At 46.0% G+C, this 24,614-nt stretch overlaps 1 protein-coding gene across 2 annotated transcripts in view; it reads right to left on the bottom strand.

Annotated features, from left to right (window-relative positions):
* Nucleotides 1-1,102: 1,102 nt before the first annotated feature.
* The window catches only part of AATF (apoptosis antagonizing transcription factor), a 104,690-nt gene continuing 81,178 nt past the window's right edge, over nt 1,103-24,614 (bottom strand). For both annotated transcript variants that reach the window (XM_081218202.1, XM_081218203.1), the window contains one exon: nt 1,103-1,394. In XM_081218202.1, the coding sequence (XP_081074328.1) occupies nt 1,331-1,394 (64 nt within the window). In that variant the 3' untranslated portion in view covers nt 1,103-1,330. The remainder of the gene's footprint in view (nt 1,395-24,614) is intronic.

The following is a 24,614-nucleotide window of genomic DNA, read 5'->3' as shown; positions in this document are numbered from 1 at the left end:
GATGGATGGGGTTGGATGGTCTATATTTTAAAAAGTGATCACAGTGAAGGGAGTGACTGTGGGGGAAATCTTCTGTTTCCGTTGAGTGATCTTTTAGGTAACTGGAGACACACTGAAAATTAAATGTTTCCCTGACAATCAAGCCCAAGAGGTTAACTTACCAAGACAAGAAAAAGAGATCAGGATGTACCAAGGTCCAATTAACGTGAGATGGAGAAATCCTCCTACCCCCATATGCCCCGTCCGAGCCCAGCAGACACACTCAGATGTTAATACTAAACTGTGATGCAGATTACATTCCAGACTCACTTGGTTTGGAGCCCAGCCTCTAGGCGCTGTGTCGCAGTCCCCAGACACCACGTCAATGACACGTGGGATTCCTGGGCACAAAAATCTGTCACTTGATTTTGACATTTTAAAACAATACCAAAACCTGACTCTAAAAACAATGACTAGTTATTAACTACAACTGCCCTCAGCTGCCTGTACGCAACATTCCTTTAATTCCATAGCTCAAAATACAGATTTGGGCAAAGGACCCAGGAGACGGTCGGCCTTGAGTGCGGGCAGCACACATTACTTATGCAAGATCGGCTCATTGCATACTGACCACAGCAGGCCAATAAATCCCCCTTATGGGGATTTAATTTCCAGCTTTTGACCTTTGGATGAAAAACAAGTGAATCATTTCCCCCTGCTAGATTTACACCAGAGCTAATCTCAATAAAGTGATTTAGGAATGGTGAGAATGGAAAAGGACTCTGGAAGAATCTTTATGGGTGAAAAGAGGAAACAAGAAGCTAGAGATTTGTATTTAGCAACAAATAGGCAGATGCCTCCAAGCTCCAACGCCTCCGGGGCGCAGCTGACAGGTTTTGGGGGATTCCCTGCTCCTCACAGCCGCAATCAGTCGCTAAGCGCAACTCACCCCGAAAGCCACATCTACCCTAGGATTATTCCTTCCATGAAGTATTTTATATTGTGAAAGAAGGCCATTTGGCTGGGAAAACAATGAAAACCCCTCCAAAGAACCTGTCACCCTGCGGGAACGCTACATCACTCACTCTGTGCTGCTTAAGGAATCGAGTGTCGCAGCGGCGGCGACGGTAAAAACACTCTTTATTTGTGGTGGTTCAAGGCCGTGGGGGGGCGCGAGCCCTTTGCACACGGACGCACCGGTGACACAGATGCTGGATTCCAGGTTTCCAGGCACTCGTCAGGCCCGTGTTCTGAACAGCACACGTTCCCGGGATTTCCCGAGTTCCTCTCTGTGGGGCTGGGTGTGCGGAGGTCCTGCCCCAGGCCCCGGGCCACAGGGAGATGGGCGCCATCAGTCCCCGTGGCCTTCGTCAGGGGGGTTGAGTTGGCCAAAAAGAGATCGATACAGCTCTGTCCTGGAAGACAAACGAAACAAACTGGTTAACGTGTTGGTTAACTTTTCAAGGTTAAAAAAGAACCAAGAAGCTGGGAAATACCCCAGTCTGATTCTTCAATTGGAAACACAGCCACATAATTAAAAATGCATCCCACAGCTCTTATTCACAAATACGAAGGAGGGCAGGAACCTAGAAGCGGCCAAACAGCAGAATATGTAAATAGTCCAGAGTGGCTGGATACCCTGTCTCCAGGGAACGAGTTTTCTATAAGTTTGCCCTTTACACACAGGCTCTTCAAGTACGAAAACAAGATTGAATATTTTAATAGGATGTATGAGACTGCCACATGAGGAGGAGGATTCAGTCAGACATGGGATGCAGGGGATATAATTCAGTTTTCATACATTTTCTTGGACTTGGCAGTACTTGAAAAACAATGAAAATGACCCAGCAACAAGATTCCAATTACCAGCACACGTGCAGCTGCTCGGGCACCAAGGCTCTTCCCCATACCCCGGCCCTTCCGCTATTCTCCATCTAATAAATAATTCGATTGGCTAATTTATTTCTAAAGCTGGGTCTGACGTTAAAAAAAAAATCCTAACATGCCAGGGTCTTGCGTCCCTGAAAATGAAGTAAATGGCCACTTGCCACCTCTGTTTCCACCACCACCTGGCCAAAGGCACCTGTCGGGGTGGGCGAGGCCCTCCCAGCACCAGCACCGAGCCCGCAGCTCCAGAACACTTCCCTGGATGGAGGGCAGAGTCTCCCTGTGGAGATGCCAGGAGCCAGGAGGGTCCAAGCAGGTCAAGCCCACAGGGAGGCAGGGACCACGCCCGTGCCCTCGGGGAAGGAGGGCAGGCACCTGGGCGAAGGCCATGGACCAGCAAGTAAACGACCTCGACCTCGGAGAAAGCTGTGCCTGCTCTGCTTATGTTTTCAAGATCTACAGCCTGCCCTCCTCGTTAGGAAAACAGGCTTTTCCTAACAGAACTGCTCTCATCATCTGAGAGTCATCATCAGCAAATCTGATTTTCAAAACAAAACAGAAGACAAAAAAAGCCCCACCCTTCAAACAGCTATTTTTGGTCCAGCCAGACTTCAACACAAAAACTTACAAGTGTTTTTTTTTTTTTTTTTTTTTTAAGGAAAGAACTTTTTTATTAATTTATTTATTTTTGCTGTGTTGGGTCTTCGTTTCTGTGCGAGGGCTTTTCTCTAGTTGTGGCAAGCCACTCTTCATCTTACAAGTGTTTTTGAAGTCACCTTACTATAGTGGTGTGTACCAAAAGAGACATTATAATTAGAAAACCCAGCAATAGGAATAGCATATTGAAACTTTTTGAAAGGGAAAAGTCTTAAAGAAGGAACCACAGAAGCCATGGATATAAACAAATCTTATCATGCTGGGGACCACGTGGCAGGCAGGGAAAGTGCAGCCAGAAAACAGTGGGTCTCCTGTATTATTATAGGAATTTTATTGCAAGAATTTGCTGGTGCCCTCAGCCAACCATGGTGCCCCTGGACCTATAAACAAAGGATGCAGGTTCACCCGGAGCTCCAGGGTCTCTTTTGTTCCTGAGCTGTACACATCTGCCTGGCTCGGCCTTGGCCAGGCCCCGGACATGTGCGTACTAAGACGGAAGGCAGCTTCAGACCACATGCAAATGAGAGGCAGGCAGCCTCCCTTCCAGAGGCAGTGGCTGCCAAATCACCAGCTCCATCACATAAAGGACAGCGATGCCCTGCCCAGGCGTCACTTTATCACGCGATGGCCTGCCTACTTGCCAAAAAGTACAAGTCTCTCTAGCCATGTCCACAAAGAAATTAAATGGTGGTAAGGGGAGAGTCACCATGACAAAGAGGACAGTGTGGCTTTAAGGCTGCGACATCTGATGAGAGGGAGCTGCAGAGGCGCCATGCCATTTAGCCCTTCACAATCATCCCTTCGCAGCCTCGCCGTGCTCGCCTGCAGCAGACCCCATCATTACCACTGAGCAAATGCTTCCTCTCCGCGCGGTGACATCAGCAAACCGCCTGGGCGAAGGCGGCAGTTACTGCCCGCAGCAGGGTTCACGTGTCAGGAGCAGAGAGGGAAATGCTGAAACCCATGTTTTGATAGAACATCATTTCACACTCAGGTGGGCAAAGCTGACAAACATGCAGCTAGCTGTTCATGGCAAAGCAACTTGGAAAGCTGAGTGGTCTGGGTTCTTAAAATATTTTTACAGAAAAGAGAGAAAACATGAGTAAGGGATTATTCCAATCTAAGAATCCCCAAGCAATTTCAACTTTAAGTCTTCCTCACCCATGACCACCAATCAGTTCAAAGTCTCTCAAACTTCCCTGCTCCTCCAGGCTCCATGATTTCAGATCGTACCGTCTCTTACCCAGAATGCGGTGCGAGCCTCCTAAGCGACTGTTCTGTTCCCGTCTCCTCTTCCCCCGCCTCCATCCCCCTCAGCCCCAACTCTAAGGACTCTAGAGATGGACAAAGCAGACCCTCCTGGGGTCCAGGAGCACCACCAGGATGAAGACCCCCAGACTCCGGCTGCTCAGCTAGGCCCCAGCCCCGCTTTTTCCCTGAGGAGGACCCGCCGGGGACAGAGCTGGGAAAACCACGGCCACGAAGGGTGGGGTCCAGGGTCTGGTCCTCGAGCCTCTCTGCGTACCCCCTAACAGAACTCTACAAAATCCCGCAGCCCCTGCACACATTTTTACGTTGACATATAAAATTTTTCTTGATGAAGGTAATAGTCACGAAGGATATCATTACCACAAATCTGTGACCACCAACCCTTAAAATAACTCACATCCCTTTTGTAACATGCCCAGTGGGATCTATATGCCATACCGATCTGATGTCACCACTCACTTAAACAACCCATAAACAAACTCTTTAATTTGGGAAATGTATAGCATCTTTCTCTTTTTAAACTTGTATTTCCATTTGATTTTTCCCTACAGATTTTTGTCCTAATTGTTTTATGCTTGAAAGTCTTTTATGGATCACACTATCATACTTCTTGGCCACAAAAATAAGTGTGCAAATTGAAACACTTTTTGAAATTTGAAAAGTTGAAATATTTTAATTTCTTGGGACCATAAGGCTCTAAGTAATTTTTAAAAATTACTTCTGGATTGTGTTATCATTACAATTATTATTAGGATACAACGGATATATACAATAACAATATAATAAAATGTAGTATAATTTTGGTAACATGTTAATATACATAAATATGTAAAATGTTACTGGAAATTATCTCTCAGTGATATGGATGAGGCTTTCCCCTCCATTCCCGTTCCATGGATGAATATAATTTATTGCTAGAATGAAAGAGGGCTCAGCACCAATTCTACTCCTATTTTTTAGTTTCTGCAGACAGAAGTGATGAGAAATCTTGCCACACCAACAAGCAGACGTGGGAATGGGAGAGTTTTGTTATAGCAAGGGTACTCAATTCTTTTAAGTCCTTCTGAATTAACCCCCCCCCAATCACAGAGATCTACCACCAAAACTTCGTTTTAATGATCTACCAGCTGACAACTCAATCAGGTTCTCCTGCAATTTTGCTGAGAATAAGGACCTGGAAGCCACCTGACCGGCAGGGCAGAAATTTCCTGGGTCACGGCCCGTCGCAATCCCTATACCGTATTTTCACCAGTCCTTTTGTGAGGTTCCCCACTCCAGAGTAACGTCCCATGTCAGGGTAAGGAGGGGCTTCGTGTCTGGAGAGGACAACCGCCAACGGCGAGGGAGAAGGAGAACTGGCAGCTCCAGCTCGGGCAGGCTCTCAGGCAGGGCTGCTGAGAGCCTCTCAGGAAAGAGCTGGAAATTGGATTCCTGCCACCTCTCTGTGTCTCCTTTCCGGTGGGAAGATCTCTGCACGGCCCAGGAGGAAGACTGAGGCGGGGGGTGTCCTGAGCGTTGCCCCAAACCCAGGCAGATGCTAGACCTGGGGCCAGTGCGCAGGGGAGAGGAAGGCACCTGGAAAGAAACAGGATGCGTCCATATCCCTATCCCATCCCAAGGCAGGAACACAAAACTAAAAACAGAACTAGGTAATGAAAAGCCACCCTGGGACAGAGGGTCGGACTGCCTTCTGCTGCACAAAGCATTTTCCCCTGCAGCACCCTTCCTGACCGGGACTGAGCCACCCACAGAAGCTAAACTATCAGTCCTTCAGGTTAACCTCATCTCCATCCGATTCTCCAGGGTAAGTGTACAGTTTAATACTTGAGGTCCCCTTAAGGCTATGCATAATGAAGTTGGGTTTTTAAATATATAATTCCTGCTCCCTATCACATTAAGAATCAAGATTGGAATCACTGAGCGGAAATGCCTGCCCCCCTCGGTCACCCTCCCCCCACACTCCTGGCCTCAATGGCCAGTGGGAATGTCCACTGTAGAAAATGTATTAACGTGGGTATCATGCAGGAGAATAACCTACAGAGTAATTAACAGGACTTGGACCTAAGGTAGAAGGTCGATAGCAGGGGCTCTTCCTTGAATTAAAATTTAACTCACCCTTTATTGCAACCTACAAAAGCAAGTAATGAGCACTAACATTTTTATTTCTTTTAAACTGTCATTTAGGCTATAGAGGGGATAATTACCTATCTCTAATGTAGTAGGGTTTTATAACCCTTAGTGAGGCATTTTCTAATTTAATATTTTTACTATATTATCATAAAACCTGTTTCTGGAAAAAAATGATCATGGATTAGCAGCCATCTTCCATAAAGACAGAGAGAGTGTGCGTGCGTGTGTGTGTGTACTGGGATTCGGCTTATTTATCATGTGACTCTTGTGAAGAGACTTAAGTGCGCCCAGTAGAGCTGGCTGTGAGATGCCATCACTTGAGTGGCGGGCAAGGTTTGAAGCAGCACTAAACAAAACACGGGTGGACGTGCGTCATGGTGCCGTCCAGCCACGCGCACTCCTCACTGACCGCGACACAGACCAGGGGCTTTCACGCCATCATCAGGGCAAACAGTACAAAGGAGCACCTGAACCCTGCAGAGGATATGTGCGGTGGGGGGGGGGGCGCGTGGGACTGAAGGAGCCGCGCAGGCCTCGCCCGACACCCCGCTCCTCCTCCCCCTCCTCAGGCCCGGACTCCCCCAAGCTGCACCCTGTGGCCAAAGGCGAGCAGACAGCAGGGAGAAAGCAGCCAGGCCACCACTCCCTAAAGAAACCTGCACAGCCTCCAAAAGTACATCCCATTCTCCAAGCAAGTACGATATGCAGGGATTTCAGCATGTGCCCGTAGAAACAATATCGCTACTTTCCTGATTAAAACTATACACAGAATTTGTCCTTGATTAATTTCAGATTGTTCATTAGTTACTTCACTGGGGGGGTGGGGGGGTTGTCCTCCCTAAATATACAAGACGCATCCCAGAGTGTGCCGGGGGGGGCCCTCCCTCCCCCATAATCCCCTCCCCTTCCCTGCACACCCGAGGGCCCTGTGCCGCGTGCTTCTGCGGAACTTGATGTCTTAGACATACATTTGAGAATCCAAGGGTGACGAAATACACAAAGGGAAAGTGAGACGAAGGGCTCCAATTCCAGCAGCACTCGTGTCCAGCAGAACCTCGACGAAACCCGAATCCCTGTGAGTCAGTACAGACACAGCAAGAACAGAAACTCACACTGACCACTGTGGTTGCTGACTGCAGATGTACTTTTAAAAATCACTGGCAATGTTACTGATGCATGTTTTTTCACGTTTGTGTTTGGAAAACATTTTACTTATTAGTGCGGCAGAAGCTTATAAATGTGTATTAGGTGAGGATGGTCCCTGGCCTCAAAGTATAACACAAAGGTATAATAAATTCATAAAATACACAGGAATGCCTATTTGCTCTGCTAGGTTTCCGTAGGATTGCAGAGACAAGAATGACGCTGCAGAACCTGCGTGGGGAAGGTGAACGTATCAGGTAACTCTGTCTGGACAGTCCCCTCCGCTCGGAGAGGTGGCAGTGTCCTCCCTCTCGCCGGGCGCCCCTCTGCTGCTGTGGGACCCCTCCCACAGCCCAGTCCTCCAGAGCCAGGACGGACAGCTCCTTGATCCTCCCCGTGGCAGCATTTCAACCACGGCTGCCTTCCCCTGACTAAATCTGGTCTCTTCTGGGTGAAAAGAAACAGTTCACTCCATTCCCGCTATGACAGAGCTGGAGTTCTCCTGCTGGCCTGGCGGAACCCCTCGGAGCCCTCCAGGTTGCCGAAGAGCTGACGGGGAGGCCCTCGCTCTCCGAGCCCACACCCACGTGTCTGGACAGTCCAGGCGGCCCAGGTGTGCGGGGCCAGCGCTACCACCTCCTCTGTCCTCCGCCCGTCCTTTCCTGGCCTCACAGAGCTTCTAGTCTCTCTGTTCTGCCTGACAACGTGCCCAGGGCATCCCAAGTGCCAACTGAAAAAGATATCTTGCCAGTCATCCCTTGGCACCAAACCAAGGGGTCCTCCCAACCTAACCTTCTGGCTGCTTTGAGGTCTGCCCCCCAAATACTAGAGATGAGACGGCACCTCCCTTAATCTTTCACTCCTTCTGCTCCTCTGACCCCAATCCATTCTACTCTGTATCAGAGACTTTACAGGCGAGAGGAAGATGCCTGAGAACTGTTTCTGTGACCTAAGAGGGGAACTATATTGGTCCAGATGGCAGGAGGCTGCCCTGCGCTCCTGGGGGCCGCGCGCACATCACAGCAGCGGGATCAGAGGCAGGGCCCACCCTCCGGGCCTTCATCTCTCAGGGAGCCTGCGTTGTGAGGAAGACGACGCAGGCAAAGGGACAGAAAGAAGTACGTCCTGTAAGGAGGGAGCATCACGTAGGACGACGTAAAAAAGAAACGACGAGCAGAAAACTCACAAGTCTGGAGTGCAGCCGAAAGGCCAGCCCTGAACAAAAGGTGGGTCTCGGGCTTCTTTCCCGAAACGCCGGCACGACTGCGTACCAAAACATCACACACACACACACACACACACAACCAAGAAACGTGAAAAGAGAGGAAAGCGACCTTCTCTTACTGAGGTCTTATTTCTTAACAGGATCAAGTTAGCAAAGTAGTAGTGACTCAGAGAATGCCCTCACCTATCACTAAGTACCTAAATCTGGACCCAAGGCCAATCTCCCATCACAACCAGGCTCGACTGACTCTTCACAAGCTCCGAGGCAGCCCACCGCAGCTGCCCAAATCTGCCACAAGGTGGCAGCACACGACGCGTTTCTCAGGCTCCCAGCAAACTGTGGCCATAAATCACCTGGAGTGCCTGCTCTCCTCGCCATCCTCCCCAGCGCTTGAAGGAGACTCGGGAAGGTCTGTTCCATTTCGCTCCTTTGGTCAGGTCAGAACCAGGTCCTTCAAACCTCTGCAAATGCTTTTAGCCCTACAGCTTTAAATTACAGATGATGACACGGCCTCTGGCCCGTCTCCTAAAGATCAGACCAACTCAAGATTTATAAATGCTCAAAGATGCAGGTTCAGGCCCCAAACAAAGGAACTGAACGGCTGGGAGGAGGAAGGAGAGGTGAGAGGGAGCGAGGGGTGAATCTGTAAAGGTTTTCTCCCCACTTGCGCTCCCTCCTTGCTCCCAAGCCAGTTAACAAATTCACTCCACTTACACGAGGAAGAAAAACACTGGAAACTTTCATCACCCCTACCACTAGTTTCAAGTCTTTCAAATTCTTTTAAAGAAAATTAATTTACCTTGGTGGGTCTTGCAAAAAAGTAGAGGGGGGGTGGGAGGGACTGTTGACAAAAGGGATGTCGCCTCCTCTCCTGTGCATTAATATTCCATATTCCTGGGATGATTTCCACTTTCACAGTTTCACTGTTTTATAACAGATTTGACACGAGAGAAGACAAATGGCCTCACAAAGGAAAGACGACAAATCATCTCACCGCTTTTAGCGGGGTCTTCTCTTTACTTTTATTTATTTTTATTCTGTGGCTGGGCTGCGGAGCTCTCTGCCTTGCTGGCGATGTTTAATATTAACGCCAAGCCCCCGCGATGCTGGCAATAGAGTTGGCCGGTGTTGTGTTTACAGCTTTGTGACTGCTGGCTTCAGGAAGATGAAGCTCCTTGTCCAAACAGCAGCCCCTCTAACAGCTCCTGTTAAAAGCCAGGGGATGCTTCGCTGCTTAGATGTGAATCACTTCCTTCAACCCCACGGAAAGGGAGGCTGACACTGAGTTACATTTGTATCCCTATCAGGAACGCTGCCCAACGACCCAGGACGGGACAGGGGCTGGCGTATGACGATTCTCTCAGCTCCAGTTTAAGGCTACTCTGAGGGGGTCAAAACACACAGAAATTAACAAGGGTATCTGTCCTCAACCCACAGAGTTTCAGCGAGGCATTCCATTACTTCTGGTGATATATTGGAGGATTTACTTTACCAAAAATACCCAGTCTTAATCCGAACATAAAAGCAGCAACTACTGAGCACACAAACACCGGCAGCAACTCTGGGCGGCCGTGCCCCGGGCTCGGCTCAGCCTGCAGGACACAAAGGTCACCATCCACATGCTCCCCCCAGGGTGCGACTGCCCCTGTCCCGTTTCTGCTCTGCCCTCTTGGTCTTTTTTATCTTCCTCCCATAGCCCTTCTCCTGGGTTCTGTTCTAGGCCCTCCTCCCTTCTCTCTCGACCCCTCCCCTGGCCAACGCATCCACGCTCTCAGCCCTGCTGGTCTCCTGGGTGCAAAAGCCGCCTACAGCCGGAGTGCCCACATCCCCACCTTGGCACTGCGTCCAACTCCAATAAACTGGCCACTGACGGCACCAGGCCCTCAGGGTGATTCTGCCACCCAAACTACCTTTGTTAATCATGGCAGCGGATTCTCTGTTATTCATGTCCAACACTTAACTGTTTAATGGCAGGAAGCAACAAAGTTATAGGTGCAAACACCACATTTTCTGATTAAAAACTAAAATCCTCCCTGAGATAGGGATCTTGTCTGGACAGTTCACTTACATTAAGTGATAGAATGCAAACTGAGGCCCTCCACCTGTCACTCTGTCTTGGTTTTTAATGGTTTCCTTCAAAGAACTTCCTCCTCTCCTCCGTAAATCAGAGGAGAGAAATTTGGAAAAAAGGTTTCTCCCAGACACCTGCCAGGGCACCTATCCCCAGGAGGAGTGCCCAGGAGCCCTCAGCTTCCGGGTGTCTGCAACAGGGCCACCCCCCACCCACGCGCCTCGGTTCACCAGCTAGTCGCTGAAGTCAGCAATCTGATGACCTCAGCCAGTTATGGGACTGGTTTTTAAAAGCCTGGCTGCTCCGTGCAAAATGAGTGGTTTGCGTTTCTGCCCCCGGAAGCTGGTGACTCTGTTTTGCTGCCCGGCTGTGCCTCCCCTGCAGGACAGAGATCTGGGTGAGGACGAGGAGGCCGAGCGCCGCCAGCGCCGGTAGGAGAAAGTGTGTATTGATTTCTCCCTCCTTTGAGAGGAGCACAGAGCGTTGAAGAACAGCTGCTCCTCTCCGCAGCCTTTCACATTCCACGCGCGACAGAGGGCCCAACCCCCGCCCGCCTCCGGGAAGCAGAAAGGGGCGGCTCCTGGGTGCCAGCGGCCACCAGGCTGCCTGGTCCACTGTGTGGACTCCAAACACCCCAGGCCACGAACGCCTCCCCTTCCTCGGATCCAGTAATTTCCCTCTCTGGGCTGACGTTTCCTCATCTATATTGGAAAAGAAAGAGCCTTCAGTCGTATTTACCTTTTAAGTGGAGGTGCCCAGAGGGAAAAAGAGTTAATGTTTATAAAGTGTTGTGCTCCCCAGAGGAAGACAATGGATGAAACACGAGGTGTGGCTGGCTCATTCAAGACCTCGTTTCCAGGGTGGTTAGTAACAGCTTCCCAGTACAAATGCCCTGCTTCCGAGCACCTGGAACTCAAAGAACACTCAGGCAATGCCCTTTATCTAAATATCCTTTTTTGCTGCGACACTTAATACCAACACTAAAAATAACAAAAGGAAACCAAGGACTATTATGCCTTGTTAATGCACATACAGCAGCCATTCCAGAAGTGTCTTCTTCTTAAACCAAACAAATCCTGAGAGCATTCCAAAAAAGCTGACCTACAATGAGAACTGGTCACCACAGAGCCCTGTCTGAACACTCCATGTTTCCACAGTAACTAATAATTTGTAGAAGGGCCACCAGAAACCAAACCCGGCATGGTTATCACAGCCAAGATGGGCAGGAGAAAACCGACAATATGGTACAAGTTTGTGGTGTACACTCTTGGGAGCAACTGAAATACAAGAGTCTTCTTGAAAGACCTTTTCCCAGAGTTCATCCTAAGTTAAAAGACCTCCAAAACTCTCTAAGTAAAGGATTGGGCGTGACAAGTCCCGGAGCTGGACTCTCCTTATTTCGAGGGCTTTTCCAATGTGGCCAGGAGCGAAGAACAAACTACGGAGCCGGCTCTCAGGCGGTGCGACATCCTCACGTGGACACAGAGCCCGCGGAGGATTAGGGTCGGCACTGCCGGTGAACTGCCGTGTACAGAGGGCCGTGGGACCAGAGCAAAGTGCGGACGGTCCCCGACTTACAACGGCTCGACTCAGGAGGTTTCCACTTTACGACGGTGCGAAAGCAATGTGCTCTTAGTAGAAACTGTACTTCCAGTTCTGAACCGTGACCTCTCTCTTCCCGGGCCGGGGATGTGCGGCAGATCCCCTCTTGTGATGCTGGGCAGCGCAGCCCCCGGTCAGCCACACGATCCCGGGGGTGGACAACCGGCACACTGACAACCACCCTGTGCCCAGACAGCCCTCCCGTTGTTCACTCTCAGTACAGTATTCGATCAATGACATGAGACACTCAACACTTTATTATGAAATAGGCTTTGTGTTGGATGATTCTGCCCAACTGTAGGCTAATGTGAGTGTTCTGAGCATGGTTAAGGTGGGCGAGGTTCTGGCGTGAGGTCAGTAGCTGAGGTGTATTAAATGCATTTTCGACTTATGCTATTTTCAATCTGCAATGGGTTTATCGAGATGTAACCCCACTGTAAATCAATGAAGATCTGTATATTAGAGCTAGATGACTTGGAGAGATTTTAGTAAAAGAGGCAAGAAGCCTTTGTCCGTTCATCTTATAGGGATTGTCTGCAAAAATAATCTTACCAGCAAATTGCTTACAAGCAACAGACTCATAAGCTGAAGGCCTTTAAAGGCACTTCAGACAGGAGACCTACAGCCAACTCTTCTCAGGTTTGCACAGAAATGGGTATGTCTGTGTTGCAGGCAAAGGGACAATGACATAATATGTACACATGGGAAAATGTAAATTTTGTTTATTTACCTATTTGTACAGATATCATTAAAACAGTCCTTCTCAGAAACAAAAAAATTACAAAGAACATTTCATTCTCAAGAATCCAATGAGCAAGAAGGACTATTTTCACTTTATAAAGAAGGAAACTAAGGCCCAGAGACAAGATTTCTTCAAGGTCACACTGTCTGTGAGCTGGGGCAGAACAGGTACTCAAGGACCCCGAGTCAGTCCTCTAGCCCAGAGAAGGCTGACATCAACTGGGAAGAGACTTAAATTGTTTTGCAAATAAAACTTCTGCTACAAAAATGCTATATAGTAAGTAAGGCAGGATTCAACTGGAATCAAAATATATTATTGCAAATGTATGAGTATAATACCATACATTTTTACTAAAATCTCTCCAAGTCATCTAACTCGATAATACCAAACACAGGATTATAGTAAACATACGCATACTATTGTACTTTGACTTATAAATGAAGCATTCTTAGCAAGAAAAAAACCCGAATAAGTGTTTTCGGGTTAACAGTACCCGTAATAAGTACTGTTAGAGAGGAACAAATAAAACAGGGGTTCAAGCACAGAAGAGCCACACCTCAGTCGGGGGCGGGGAACCATTAAAGGCTCTCTGGAAAGGCTGATGTGTACCAAGGACTACGAACCCTGAAACAGGAGAGGATGCAGGCAGGGCAGGGGTGAGGAGATGCTCCAGTTCCTGTGAGCAGAATTAAGAGACACGAGCGGGAGGAGGAGGGAGTGTGTCCTGGGACCTCAGGGGCCGGCAGGACAGCACAAGGAAAGTGCACACCAGACCAGGTGATGAGGAGAGAAAGGTAGCAGGGTGACAAATCACTGCAGGCCTTGAGTGGCAGGTTCGAGTATGGCTTTTACGCTGTAGGCGACAAGGAAAAGAATTTTCTAAGTGGTATTTTAGGAAGGTGCAATCTGGCAATGATGCACAGAACTAATTAAATCAGACGGGGGGTCAAGAGGCTGTTGGTGTTAACAGTCTATGTGGGAAGAAAAAAAATCTGGGCTCACAAAGAAGCCGTAGCGGGCTTCCCTGGTGGCACAGTGGTTGAGAGTCCGCCTGCCGATGCAGGGGATACGGGTTCGTGCCCCGGTCCGGGAAGATCCCACACACCGCGGAGCAGCTGGGCCCGTGAGCCATGGCCGCTGAGCCTGCGCGTCCGGAGCCTGCATGTCCGGAGCCTGCGCTCCGCAACGGGAGAGGCCCGCGTACCGCAAAAAAAAGAAAAAAAAAAAAGAAGCCATAGGACTGGAGAGTAGAGACCACTGAATGATATATGAAAATAAAGTTCCAAGCAGACCAAAAGTAAGAAATCAGAAAAAAGCGAGAGAAAATATCAGCGAACAGCTCATCCTGGGATCCAGGAGGGAATGCCTAAGCATAAAAGCAATGAAAAACACTCCTAAGAAAAAGGTGTTATATATTAGATCACATAAAAAGTAAAACTTACACATGACCAATAAAGATCGTTAATACCAACAGGTGAGCAAACGGGGAGAGCTACAAAAAATAGGAAATATGGTATATAATCATAATATGTAGAATTCACACAAACTGCAAAGAAAAATTAAACCCAAAGAAAAAATGGGACAAAGGATAAAAACAGAAATACAAATGATTAATAAATATACAGACTCTTCAAGGCTATGATTAAATGCGAAAATAAACATTAGATACTTAGGCCAGTGCCTAGCACACTGTAGGGCCTCAGTAAAGTGTCACTGTTATTGAACTCTCCATATCAGCAAAGGTAAATGACATGAGCCTCAGGTGGGGGGGGCGGTGTAAATCAGTACAACCTATCACGAACCACTGAAAGTACATCACTTTGCTGTATACCAGAAACTAACACAACATTGTAAAACAACTATACTGCAATAAAAAAACATTTTTTTAAAGGTTTTGCCTTTGACCCAGGAATTATCCTTCTACTCCTTAGAACCTATTCTAAAGAACAAGCAAAACCTAAAACATGGATTTCTATATAAATATGTTCACTGCAGCATTCCTTAAAGAGAAATAAAAACAATCAGAAATAACCTAAACGTCCAAGAATAAATATTCCATAATTGAAAATTATAAAGTCATTAAGATGTCTTTAAAATATTTAATGGTATTAAAATGCTTATAATATAAAGCTAACTGGAAAAAGGGATTCAAACATATATGAATAAATCTTTATAAAATATACACACAAAAAGTTCTGCAAGAAAATATATTAGTAGTAGTAATAATATTCAATTCCCAGTAGCAGATAACATGAATTTCCTTTGTGCTTTCTGTATTTTCCAAATTTTCTTCCATAAGAATGTTCTGTTTTTGTTTTTAAGATTTTTTTTTAATTTTATTTATTTATTTATTTATTTGTTTATTTTTGGCTGCATTGGGTCTTTGTTGCTGCGTGCGGGCTTTCTCTAGTCGCGGAGAGCAGGGGCTACTCTTCGTTGCAATGTGCAGGCTTCTCATTGCGGTGGCTTCTGTTGTTGCTGAGCATGGGCTCTAGGGGCGTGGGCTCAGTAGTTGTGGCTTGCGGGGTCTAGAGAGCAGGCTCAGTAGCTGTGGCGCACGGGCTTAGTTGCTCCACGGCATGTGGGATCTTCCCAGACCAGGGCTCGAACCTGTGTCCCCTGCACTGGCAGGTGGATTCTTAACTGCTGTGCCACCAGGGAAGCCCAAGATTTTTTTTTTTTTTTTTTTTTGGATATGGACCATTTTAAAGTCTTTATCGAATTTGTTACAATATTGCTTCTGATTTATGTTTTGGTTTTTTGGCCGTGAGGTAATGTGGGATCTTAGCTCCCTGACCAAGGATCGAACCCACATCCCCTGCACTGGAAGGCGAAGTCTTAACCCCTGGACTGCCAGGGAAGTCCCTTTTGTTTTTATTATAGGGGAAAAATGTAGTCTCTAAGGAAAGAAGGTGACAGGCACCTGAATCCGGAAGAAGGAGAACTGTCAAGAGCAAATGGACTGAATACACTGGACCAGGTTTCAAAGCTAATTATGAGGTTTAGGGTCTTTGGAATCAAAGAATGGTGTAACCATAAGAGCAGGCCTGGAAATTCAGTGATTCACACTAAACTGTGAATGGCTTAATAGGTAAAACCTTCTTATATAGAAAGCATCTTTATTATAACAGAAAGAAAGAACCATTTTAATGCAAGCAAGTTTTTAATGGAGAGAAAGGCTCTGTGTATGTGTGCCAGGGGTGGGGAGGCAGCTTCCCTTTGGCACAGGATTCCCACGTATTTCTAAAAGCTTGCTGTCTGCCCTCTTAGCACAGCAGGCAGCGCACCTGTCTCATAAAAGCTTGCTGACTTCTTGGGCTTCCCTGGTGGCACAGTGGTTAAGAATCCGCCTGCCAATGCAGGGGACACGGGTTCAAGCCCTGGTCCGGGAAGATCCCACATGCTACGGAACAACTAAGCGCCGTGCTCCACAGCTACTGAGCCTGCACTCTACAGCCCGCGAGCCACAACTACCGAAGCCCGCGCGCCTAGAGCCCGTGCTCTGCAACAAGAGAAGCCACCACAATGAGAAGCACCACAACGAAGAGTAGCTCCCGCTCAGCACAACTAGAGAAAGCCCAGGTGCAGCAACGAAGACTCAACACAGCCAAAAATAAATAAATAAAATAAATAAGCTTGCTGATTTCTTGAAAACAGGGGCAGGGGTCAGGAGCCACACTCCCAGATGCATAAGCCAGCTCCCCTACAAACTTGCTGTTTGTCTTGGGCAAATTACTCAATTGCTCTGTGCCTCAGGATTCTTACCATAGAACATAGACAATGTCAACCACTTCAGTGGTTTCTTATAAGGACCGAATGAAAATACATATCAAGAGTTTAGAACAGTGTCTGACGTACAGTAAATGTTCAATAAGTGGAATCTGAGGGAGTTCCCTGGTGGCCTAGTGGTTAGGATTCCAGGCTTTCACTGCCGTGGCCCGAGTTCAATCCCTGGTCAAGGAACTGAGATCCAAAAAAATAATAATAAGTGGAATATGAAGTTATCATTCCATGCCATTTCACTGCCAATCAGAAATAGGGTGGCAGACTTAGGGTGGATAAATCAGAGCAAAGGATGAACACAAAAACTGAGATCATCTGCACATCTTAGCAACCCAGGCTGCTCAGGTGGCTCAGTGATCACTGTGGGCAATGTATTCATAATATGAACGGATGACTAATCTAAATTCAGGTGAAAAACATTGGGTGTTGCCTACCTCCTTCCAAGTTACTTCACTGTGACTAATACAGTATCTATAAGATACTACATTTTATTTTATTTTTTTTTGCGGTACGCGGGCCTCTCACTGTTGTGGCCTCTCCTGTTGCGGAGCGCAGGCCCAGCGGCCATGGCTCACGGACCCAGCTGCTCTGCGGCATGTGGGATCTTCCCGGACCGGGGCACGAACCTGTGTCCCCTGCATTGGCAGGCAGACTCTCAACCACTGCGCCACCAGGGAAGCCCAAGATACTACATTTTAAAAGACAATAATAACAGAATACAAAAACTTAAAAATAATAATTCCTTAAGAGAAACATTTACACTCACTTTAATGAATGTGAAATATCCCTTTGGGAGAAGAATAAGATTCACAATCTTTTGAAGAAATGATGGGAACTTGACTGCAGAAATGAGCACTATAGTTAAGAAACCCTATTCTGAGGAAAGATGTATCTGTTCAGCATCTACAATCTCTTTCTAGGAAATGTGCTTTTCTCTCTCTACAACTTGCTTGGAACCAAGGCTTGAATTTGAGAATGCAAATTCTTCAGAACTGTGTGAGGACTGCAAACCAGCGAACAGGAAATATGGAAGAAACGAGAGCAGTGCTTTCTTTGCAATCCAGTTTTAGAACTCTGGCCCAAGTGTCAGGTTTGAACTTGAGAATGTTCTCTTTGTCCTTTCTGACGTTTCTGGAGGAGGAAGGCCCCAGGCCCCCTCGCTCCGTGCTGGACGCCATCTTTAATGATGATATATGGGGGTCCTTTCCCTTCAGCACTGCTGGGGGGTCAAACGTGTGATGCCGCCCTCCCGGGCATCAACAAGCAAATTATAAACTGTGTCAATCCGAGTTAATGCAAAGCTGTAATCCTCTTTAACAAGAGATCAAATCACTGCCCTGAGTTATGTTCATTCTGTAATCTGATAAGGAAGAGAGGGAACCTCTAATAAAAGAGTAATGGATGCCTTTAATGACGCTGGGGAAAGACAGCACCAGTGCCAAGTTTCGAGCTCGTTCCTGCTGATTAGATCAATGTTGCGTATTTGCTCGGGCTTGTTTCACCTGTCAGAACAACCTGTGTCTTTTTAGGAGATAAGAAGCCTCAGAGAAAACATCTATATCTTAACCATTCTTGCTCTCAAGTTTTTAACCAACGAAAAATGCTCTATGGAGGGTATTTCTGGGGTTATTAGCTGATGGGCTCTCAAATGCTGAGCAAACTTCATCAGAATATTTCACCTCGATTCAGTGCATTATGGCTAATAAAAAAGGAGGGGGGGGTAAAGTAGGTAACGGGGAATCAAAAATGGTCTAAGTAACCTCTGGATTACCAATTAGGGAGAAAAGAACACCATCAGGAGAGTGGTAGAATGTGCCCATACTTAGGGTACAGACCCACACACAAAAATGGCCCGCGGAAGATAAATTGCCTGTACAAATTCTATTGTACCGAGGCACTTCAAGAACAACGTGGCAGTGATGTTGACAAAGCACTTTACAAGGCTGGATTACATTTGTACATTTCTAAAACTCCAGATGTAAAACAATAATGTATTTGGTGCTTAGCAGTTATCATTAAAGGATTCTCTCCTTGTTCTTGCTAAAGCCAGTAGCTTTATAAAAGGAGAGGGGAAAGTGGTTTTTTATCTGGGGGCAGAGAGTGGGGGTTAAAATGAAAATTCTTGCTGTTCCTACTGAGAATTGAAGTTCTTTGCAAAGGAATGGAGTACCTACAAAATGTTGATATTGCTATCATTTTTGTAATAAGAAAAAAAGCTTCTTAGGAAAATACAATAACCTACCCTTTCAATGAACAGTACCAGAACTGGGTTTATGTAATAAATGCTCTCTGAGGCAGAAGTAAATGCAAGGCAAACACCAATTTTCTTAGGCACCAGGCTGACTGCTGACGCTTAGACCCGTTCTGTGCTGACAACAAAACCCACACGCTGACAGAGTAAGCAGTTCCCATGCATTCCCTGTCCCAAATCTGGGGCGGTGGCCAGTTCTGAGGAACACATCTCCACCTGACTCAGAGTCTTACTCAGAATTTACTTCTCCTACTTGTCACACTAGCATTTTACTATCTGACCTACATCTACTCAGCAAACGAAAAAGAACGAACTTCTTTAAAAGTCTGCCTCAGAGGATCTTTCAAAAACACAGGCAGAACCCCAGATGATTATTTCCACAACCGACAATTTCTTCCTTTTGTTAGAACCATAATAAAAGATCACCTGCATTTTCACTTCACCCTCCCTCTCTCTAGTCTAACAGCACTCCAGGGCTTTCGCACCATGTAAAGTGAGCTCTGCTTCTAAAATGTCCTTGATAAGCTCAGAATAACTTCAATAGTCAGAGAAGTGAACAGCAATCCTGTACATCATGCAAGTAACACACTGACCTGTTCTCAGTGGTGACAATACGCTTAGAGGGATTCTCTGCCAAGGAGACATCAAGCCCTTTGTCCTCCTCAGCCCACTGATAACTCTGCCTCTACGGCATCACATGACACTTCTGCCCTCTTCGCACAGATGACTCTGAAGGGCAAACAGGAGCTGCTCTGGGAGATGTGCTGCCCCGTGCCAAGAGTACCTGAGGGTCCAGCAAAGCCAGCGATCCTTCTTAGATGCGTGGTAACCCCTCTCTCGCACGCAACACATGATACAGGGGCAAAGTTGAATTTCTTTTCTTTCCTCCCAGTACTGAGAGGCAGCTATGCTAACCACCATACCACCAACGCCCCTCCCCCCAGTACTGGGAGTGTTCATCAGGCCTGCAATAGAAACCACCTGCCTACCTCCTAATACGGACCAGCAGAAGTGTCAGGGGTCACATGAGACTTTCACTAGCAAAGGAAACCTGAGGGCCTATAAAGGCATTTAAATCAGTATGCAAAGCTCACCTACAGACGCCCCAAAGGGAAATCTGGTAATACAGGAGCAAACTGGGCTACTCTGCATTTAAAAAGACTTTTTAAAAAATAGATTGCTCATACAGAAAAAAAAAAAAAAAAAAAATAGATTGCTCGAAGAGAAAATTTCCTAGCATGAGAAAAGAATATGTATCAGCAGAAATAGGAAGACGCCACTACCTTTCTAAAGATCCTTTTACAGATAGTACCTCTTCCTCCACTAAGGGTATTTTAATACCCTGTGTGAAACATCTCTGCTTTCTCTCCCTTCATGAGAGCTATGTTCTAGTCTCAAGTCAATTTGACCAAGTCCAAATTTGAGCTCAAACTGGACAACGGACATGGGGGATTCAAGGATGAGTAACCATACTGGGATTCCCCCCCCTTCTCCTCTCTTTATTAATACTGGGTATTCATCCAACTTAGGCACATGTGTGGAACAACAAATTGGACCCAAGACACAGCTAAAGAGAAGGGCTTCTCTCTCCAGACCTGGGTATGGTAGGAACCACAGGTAGAGTGGCCTCTGAGAATAAGAAATCAAAAGGGCTGGAGGGGCTTCCCTGGTGGCGCAGTGGTTGAGAGGCCGCCTGCCGATGCAGGGGACGCGGGTTCGTGCCCCGGTCCGGGAAGATCCCACATGCTGCGGAGGGGCTAGGCCCGTGAGCCATGGCCGCTGAGCCTGCGCGTCTGGAGCCTGTGCTCCGCAACGGGAGAGGCCACAACAGTGAGAGGCTCACGTACCGCAAAAAAAAAACAAAAACAAAGGGGGGGGTGGCTGGGACGGAAGCTACTAGGGTATCAAAAGCCAGTTTTATCCAAATGGCTCACAGGGCAGAAGGCTTAAGGGGAAGAAGCTCGTTCATTTATGTGATACTTCAACAGAGAAAATCAGGACCTTCCCGCCTCCTCCTTATATTATACTTTTCACAATGAACATGTCCTAGTCTGTTGATAAATGTAAAAAAAAAAAAAAATCAAATACTACAGAAAGAATAGACTAGAAAGTAAAATATGTCTTCCACTCCACCCTGCCCAGCAATAAACGCGTGAAGAGTTTGGTGTACACTGTTTCAGAGCTTCTTATTTTTTTTAGTGACACTTAATATGAATGCATCCTCATGGCAGGAAATTAGAGCGAAAAAGAAGTATGAGAAACAAAAAAAGGTGACAATCTCCCTTTGCCCTTTCCTCCTCCCAGTCCCTTCCCTGTAGGTAAACATTTTAAATATTATTGATGTATAACGTATCCATACATACGTATACATATACAGCTGTTTAATATTTACTTTAAAAACATAAATGGGTATTACATAAATGGATGATTCTTTTTCTAGTTAACAAAATAACCTGGAGATCTTTCCATGACAGTATAATATTTTTTTTGGTAAGGCACCACGTTTTCTTCAATCGTACATGTTTATTTACTCAGAAGTAGGATTATGATATAGTATTCTGTAGCCTACTTATTACATTAAACATTATGTTAATATGTACAGCTCCACTTCCTCCTTTAACAGTGGCTTATAACTTCAATGAATGATTTTCTGTGATTTATTTTAACTAGTTCCCTACTGATGGTCATTTGGATTGTTTCTTATTTTTCCCCATTATAAACAATGTTGCAATAAAGATCCTTGATACAAAAATATTTGCAAACTTGCTATTTCCTTAGGTCTCCTTAGGTCAATTCCTAGAAGTGGATTTCTCTGGGTCAACAGATACATTTACATTTAAATTTTTGAAAAACACTGCCCAACAGCCCTCCAAAGTGATTTTGCCATTTACATTCCTAACAACAGTAAGTGAAAGCATCTGCTTCCTCACACCATCGACATGAGTGATTATCACTTTTAATGTTTTCCAATTCAATAAGAAAAAAATGAAATCTCATTATTTTAATATCCGTTTATTTGATTAATGAGATTGACAGTCTTTATATTTTGGGGCCATTCGATTTTTCTTTTATGATTTCTAAGTTTGCTTGTTGACATATGCTTTACCCATTATTTTTATTGGGATATTCTTAGAGGTCTGTAAAAACTCCTTCCATGGCATTCTTACACAATACTGTTACATTGAACTTTGTCTTCTCAGTTTGTCATTTACTTATAACTTTGTTCTGGTATCTTTTTCACTGTGACTCTCATGTAGTCAGAGCTACCAGTACTTCCCCCGTGGCTTCTGGCCTTCGTGTCGTGCTTACAAAGCCTTTCTCTACTTCAAAATCATAAAGAATTCTCTGTTCATACATGCACACCAAGAATGACATATCTGTAACTTTGTTCTACTCTACCATAGATACAACTATAAAAATGGGTTGAATTTTCCCAGAAGTTTACCTTCAATAAATCTATAGCATCATTTAAAAAAAAAAAAGGGCTACCCTGGTGGCACAGTGGGTGAGAGTCCGCCTGCCGATGCAGGGGACACGGGTTCGTGCCTCGGTCTGGGAAGATCCCACATGCCGCGGAGCGGCTGGGCCCGTGAGCCATGGCCGCTGAGCCTGCGCGTCCGGAGCCTGTGCTCTGCAACGGGAGAGGCCACAACAGTGAGAGGCCCACGTACCGCAAAAAAAAAATTTTTTTTTAAATAAATAAATAAATAAAAAAGAATGATATATCTGTAACTTATCAAAACCAGAACTATTCACTTGGAGAAAAGTATCAATAGTATGCACTGATGCTGAAATGAAAGTTTCCCATTCCTCAATATTTTGTGGCATACAAAGTGAGAAACCAAATAGAACAGTGCTAGATTATTTCCAGTTATGGAATTACCTAAACAAAAAACAAAATAGGCCAAGCTATGAAGGCCTCCTTCTTAAGATACAGTTTTTTAAAAAAAGATACTACCTAACACTACCTACAGGCCCTGGAATATTTGATACCAGAAGCAGAAAGAGCTAATACTCACTTACTCTGCCTATAGTTAGTCTGGCCTATTCAGACTCTGGAGCACGAGCAGTAACGTGGATGTCTGCCCCTGTGTCCTCAAGAAACACAAGGCAAAGGGAGTGTACTTGGTAAAAACAAATGCTCAGTTCTCCAGCTGTAACACTTTTATTAAATTCCTTGTTACAAAGTGGCTAAACCACCTGGAGAACAATGCTGATAATTAGCAACGTCCACAAGGGAGAGCTTTTTCCCCCACAAACACCAAATGCCACACTGTTACCCAGCAAACACATTCCCAACCCCTCCTCCCTTGCCTGCTCTACTTGAAGTGGCAACATAACAGAGTTACGGCCAATGAGATATGAGAAGTTGTTTTTGGAGGGCATTCTGATAAAAGAAAATCAGTATGGCTGACACCACTCCTTTCCTCTTCTTCCTGCCTGGAATGCATACGTGATGGCTAAGGCTGCAGCAACCACCTTGCAACCACAGGGGGAAGACCAAGGTATGTTGGCCTTAATACTACTGAGAAGGGAAAAACCAATGGCAGTAATTACCTGCCACCCCTAGGATTATTCTGTCAGAAAAATAAACTCCCATTTGCTTATACCTCTGTAGTCATATTTTATGTTTCTTGCAAACCAAGCCCTACATAATCCTAAATAATAAAGTCGTTTTCAAATAAACTTTATGTCTAGCATATAGTAGACCCTAAAAAACTATGAGTGAATAAACAAGATTCTGGAAAACTAAGTGTCCGGAGGTATCAGGTGACTCAAGAAACATCCCAGCTATGAATGACAGTCGATTTCTACATGATCTAGTAGTACTATATTCAAAAGATGCCACCAATACTTCAACTAGGTTTCACTTTATGCCTGGGATAATAATGTCACCTTAATGGATTTTAGTTTTCAAGTGCCTAGTTTTCCTTTTCTATTGAAGTAATTTTTTCATGTCATCCTGACAGAGAACCTAAGAAGCATTCATTTTACTCTACTATTTTTTTAATTCGTTTTTTCTCTTGCTTTTATTTATTTACTTATTTATTTACTTATTTATTGGCTGCGCTGGGTCTTCGTTGCTGCACACGGGCTTTCTCTAGTTGCAGCAAGCGGGGGCTACTCTTCACTGCGGTGCACGGGCTTCTCATTGTGGTGGCTTCTCAGTGGCTTCTCTTGTTGCGGAGCATGGGCTCTAGGCGCACAGGCCTCAGTAGTTGCAGTACGTGGGCTCAGTAGTTGCGGCACGTGGGCCCTAGAGGGCATGGGCTTCAGTAGTTGTGGTGCATGGGCTCAGTAGTTGCAGCGCGTGGGCTCAGTAGTTGCAGCGCATGGGCTCTAGGACTCACAGGCTTCAGTAGTTGTGGAGCGGGGGCTCAGCAGTTGTGGCTCTTGGGCTCTAGAGCACAGGCTCAGTAGCTGTGGTGCACGGGCTTAGTTGCTCTGTGGCATGTAGGATCTTCCTGGACCAGGGCTCGAACCTGTGTCCCCTGCACGGGCAGGAGGATTCTTAACCACTGCACCACCAGGGAAGTCCCTCACTATTATTTTTAAAAACAGATCAGACCCAGAAATAAATGGAAAAACAAACAAACAAAACCCAGCCAGACAAAGGCATTCATTTGCAAAGCACAGGAGAGCATAGGAAGTCACAAAGATGTGCGTATAAATGGACTCAGTGCCACTCGTAAGCTATTTTGTACTCAAAGCACTGAACAAATGCAAACAAAAAATTGATAATCATCATGTTCAACTAAACTTGCACATCTACTACTTTTCAAGCAAGGGGGGAAATCTGATGGGGTTTATTAGCAAACTAAATACTCTCAAATAAAAAGGTTGAATGTAGCTTGAGGGATAAAGCTGGCAAAAC

The sequence above is a fragment of the Mesoplodon bidens genome (genome assembly GCF_964165515.1).
Source record: "Mesoplodon bidens genome assembly, chromosome: 19".
Lineage (NCBI taxonomy): Eukaryota > Metazoa > Chordata > Mammalia > Artiodactyla > Ziphiidae > Mesoplodon > Mesoplodon bidens.
This window is presented reverse-complemented; position numbering and strand designations above follow the sequence as displayed.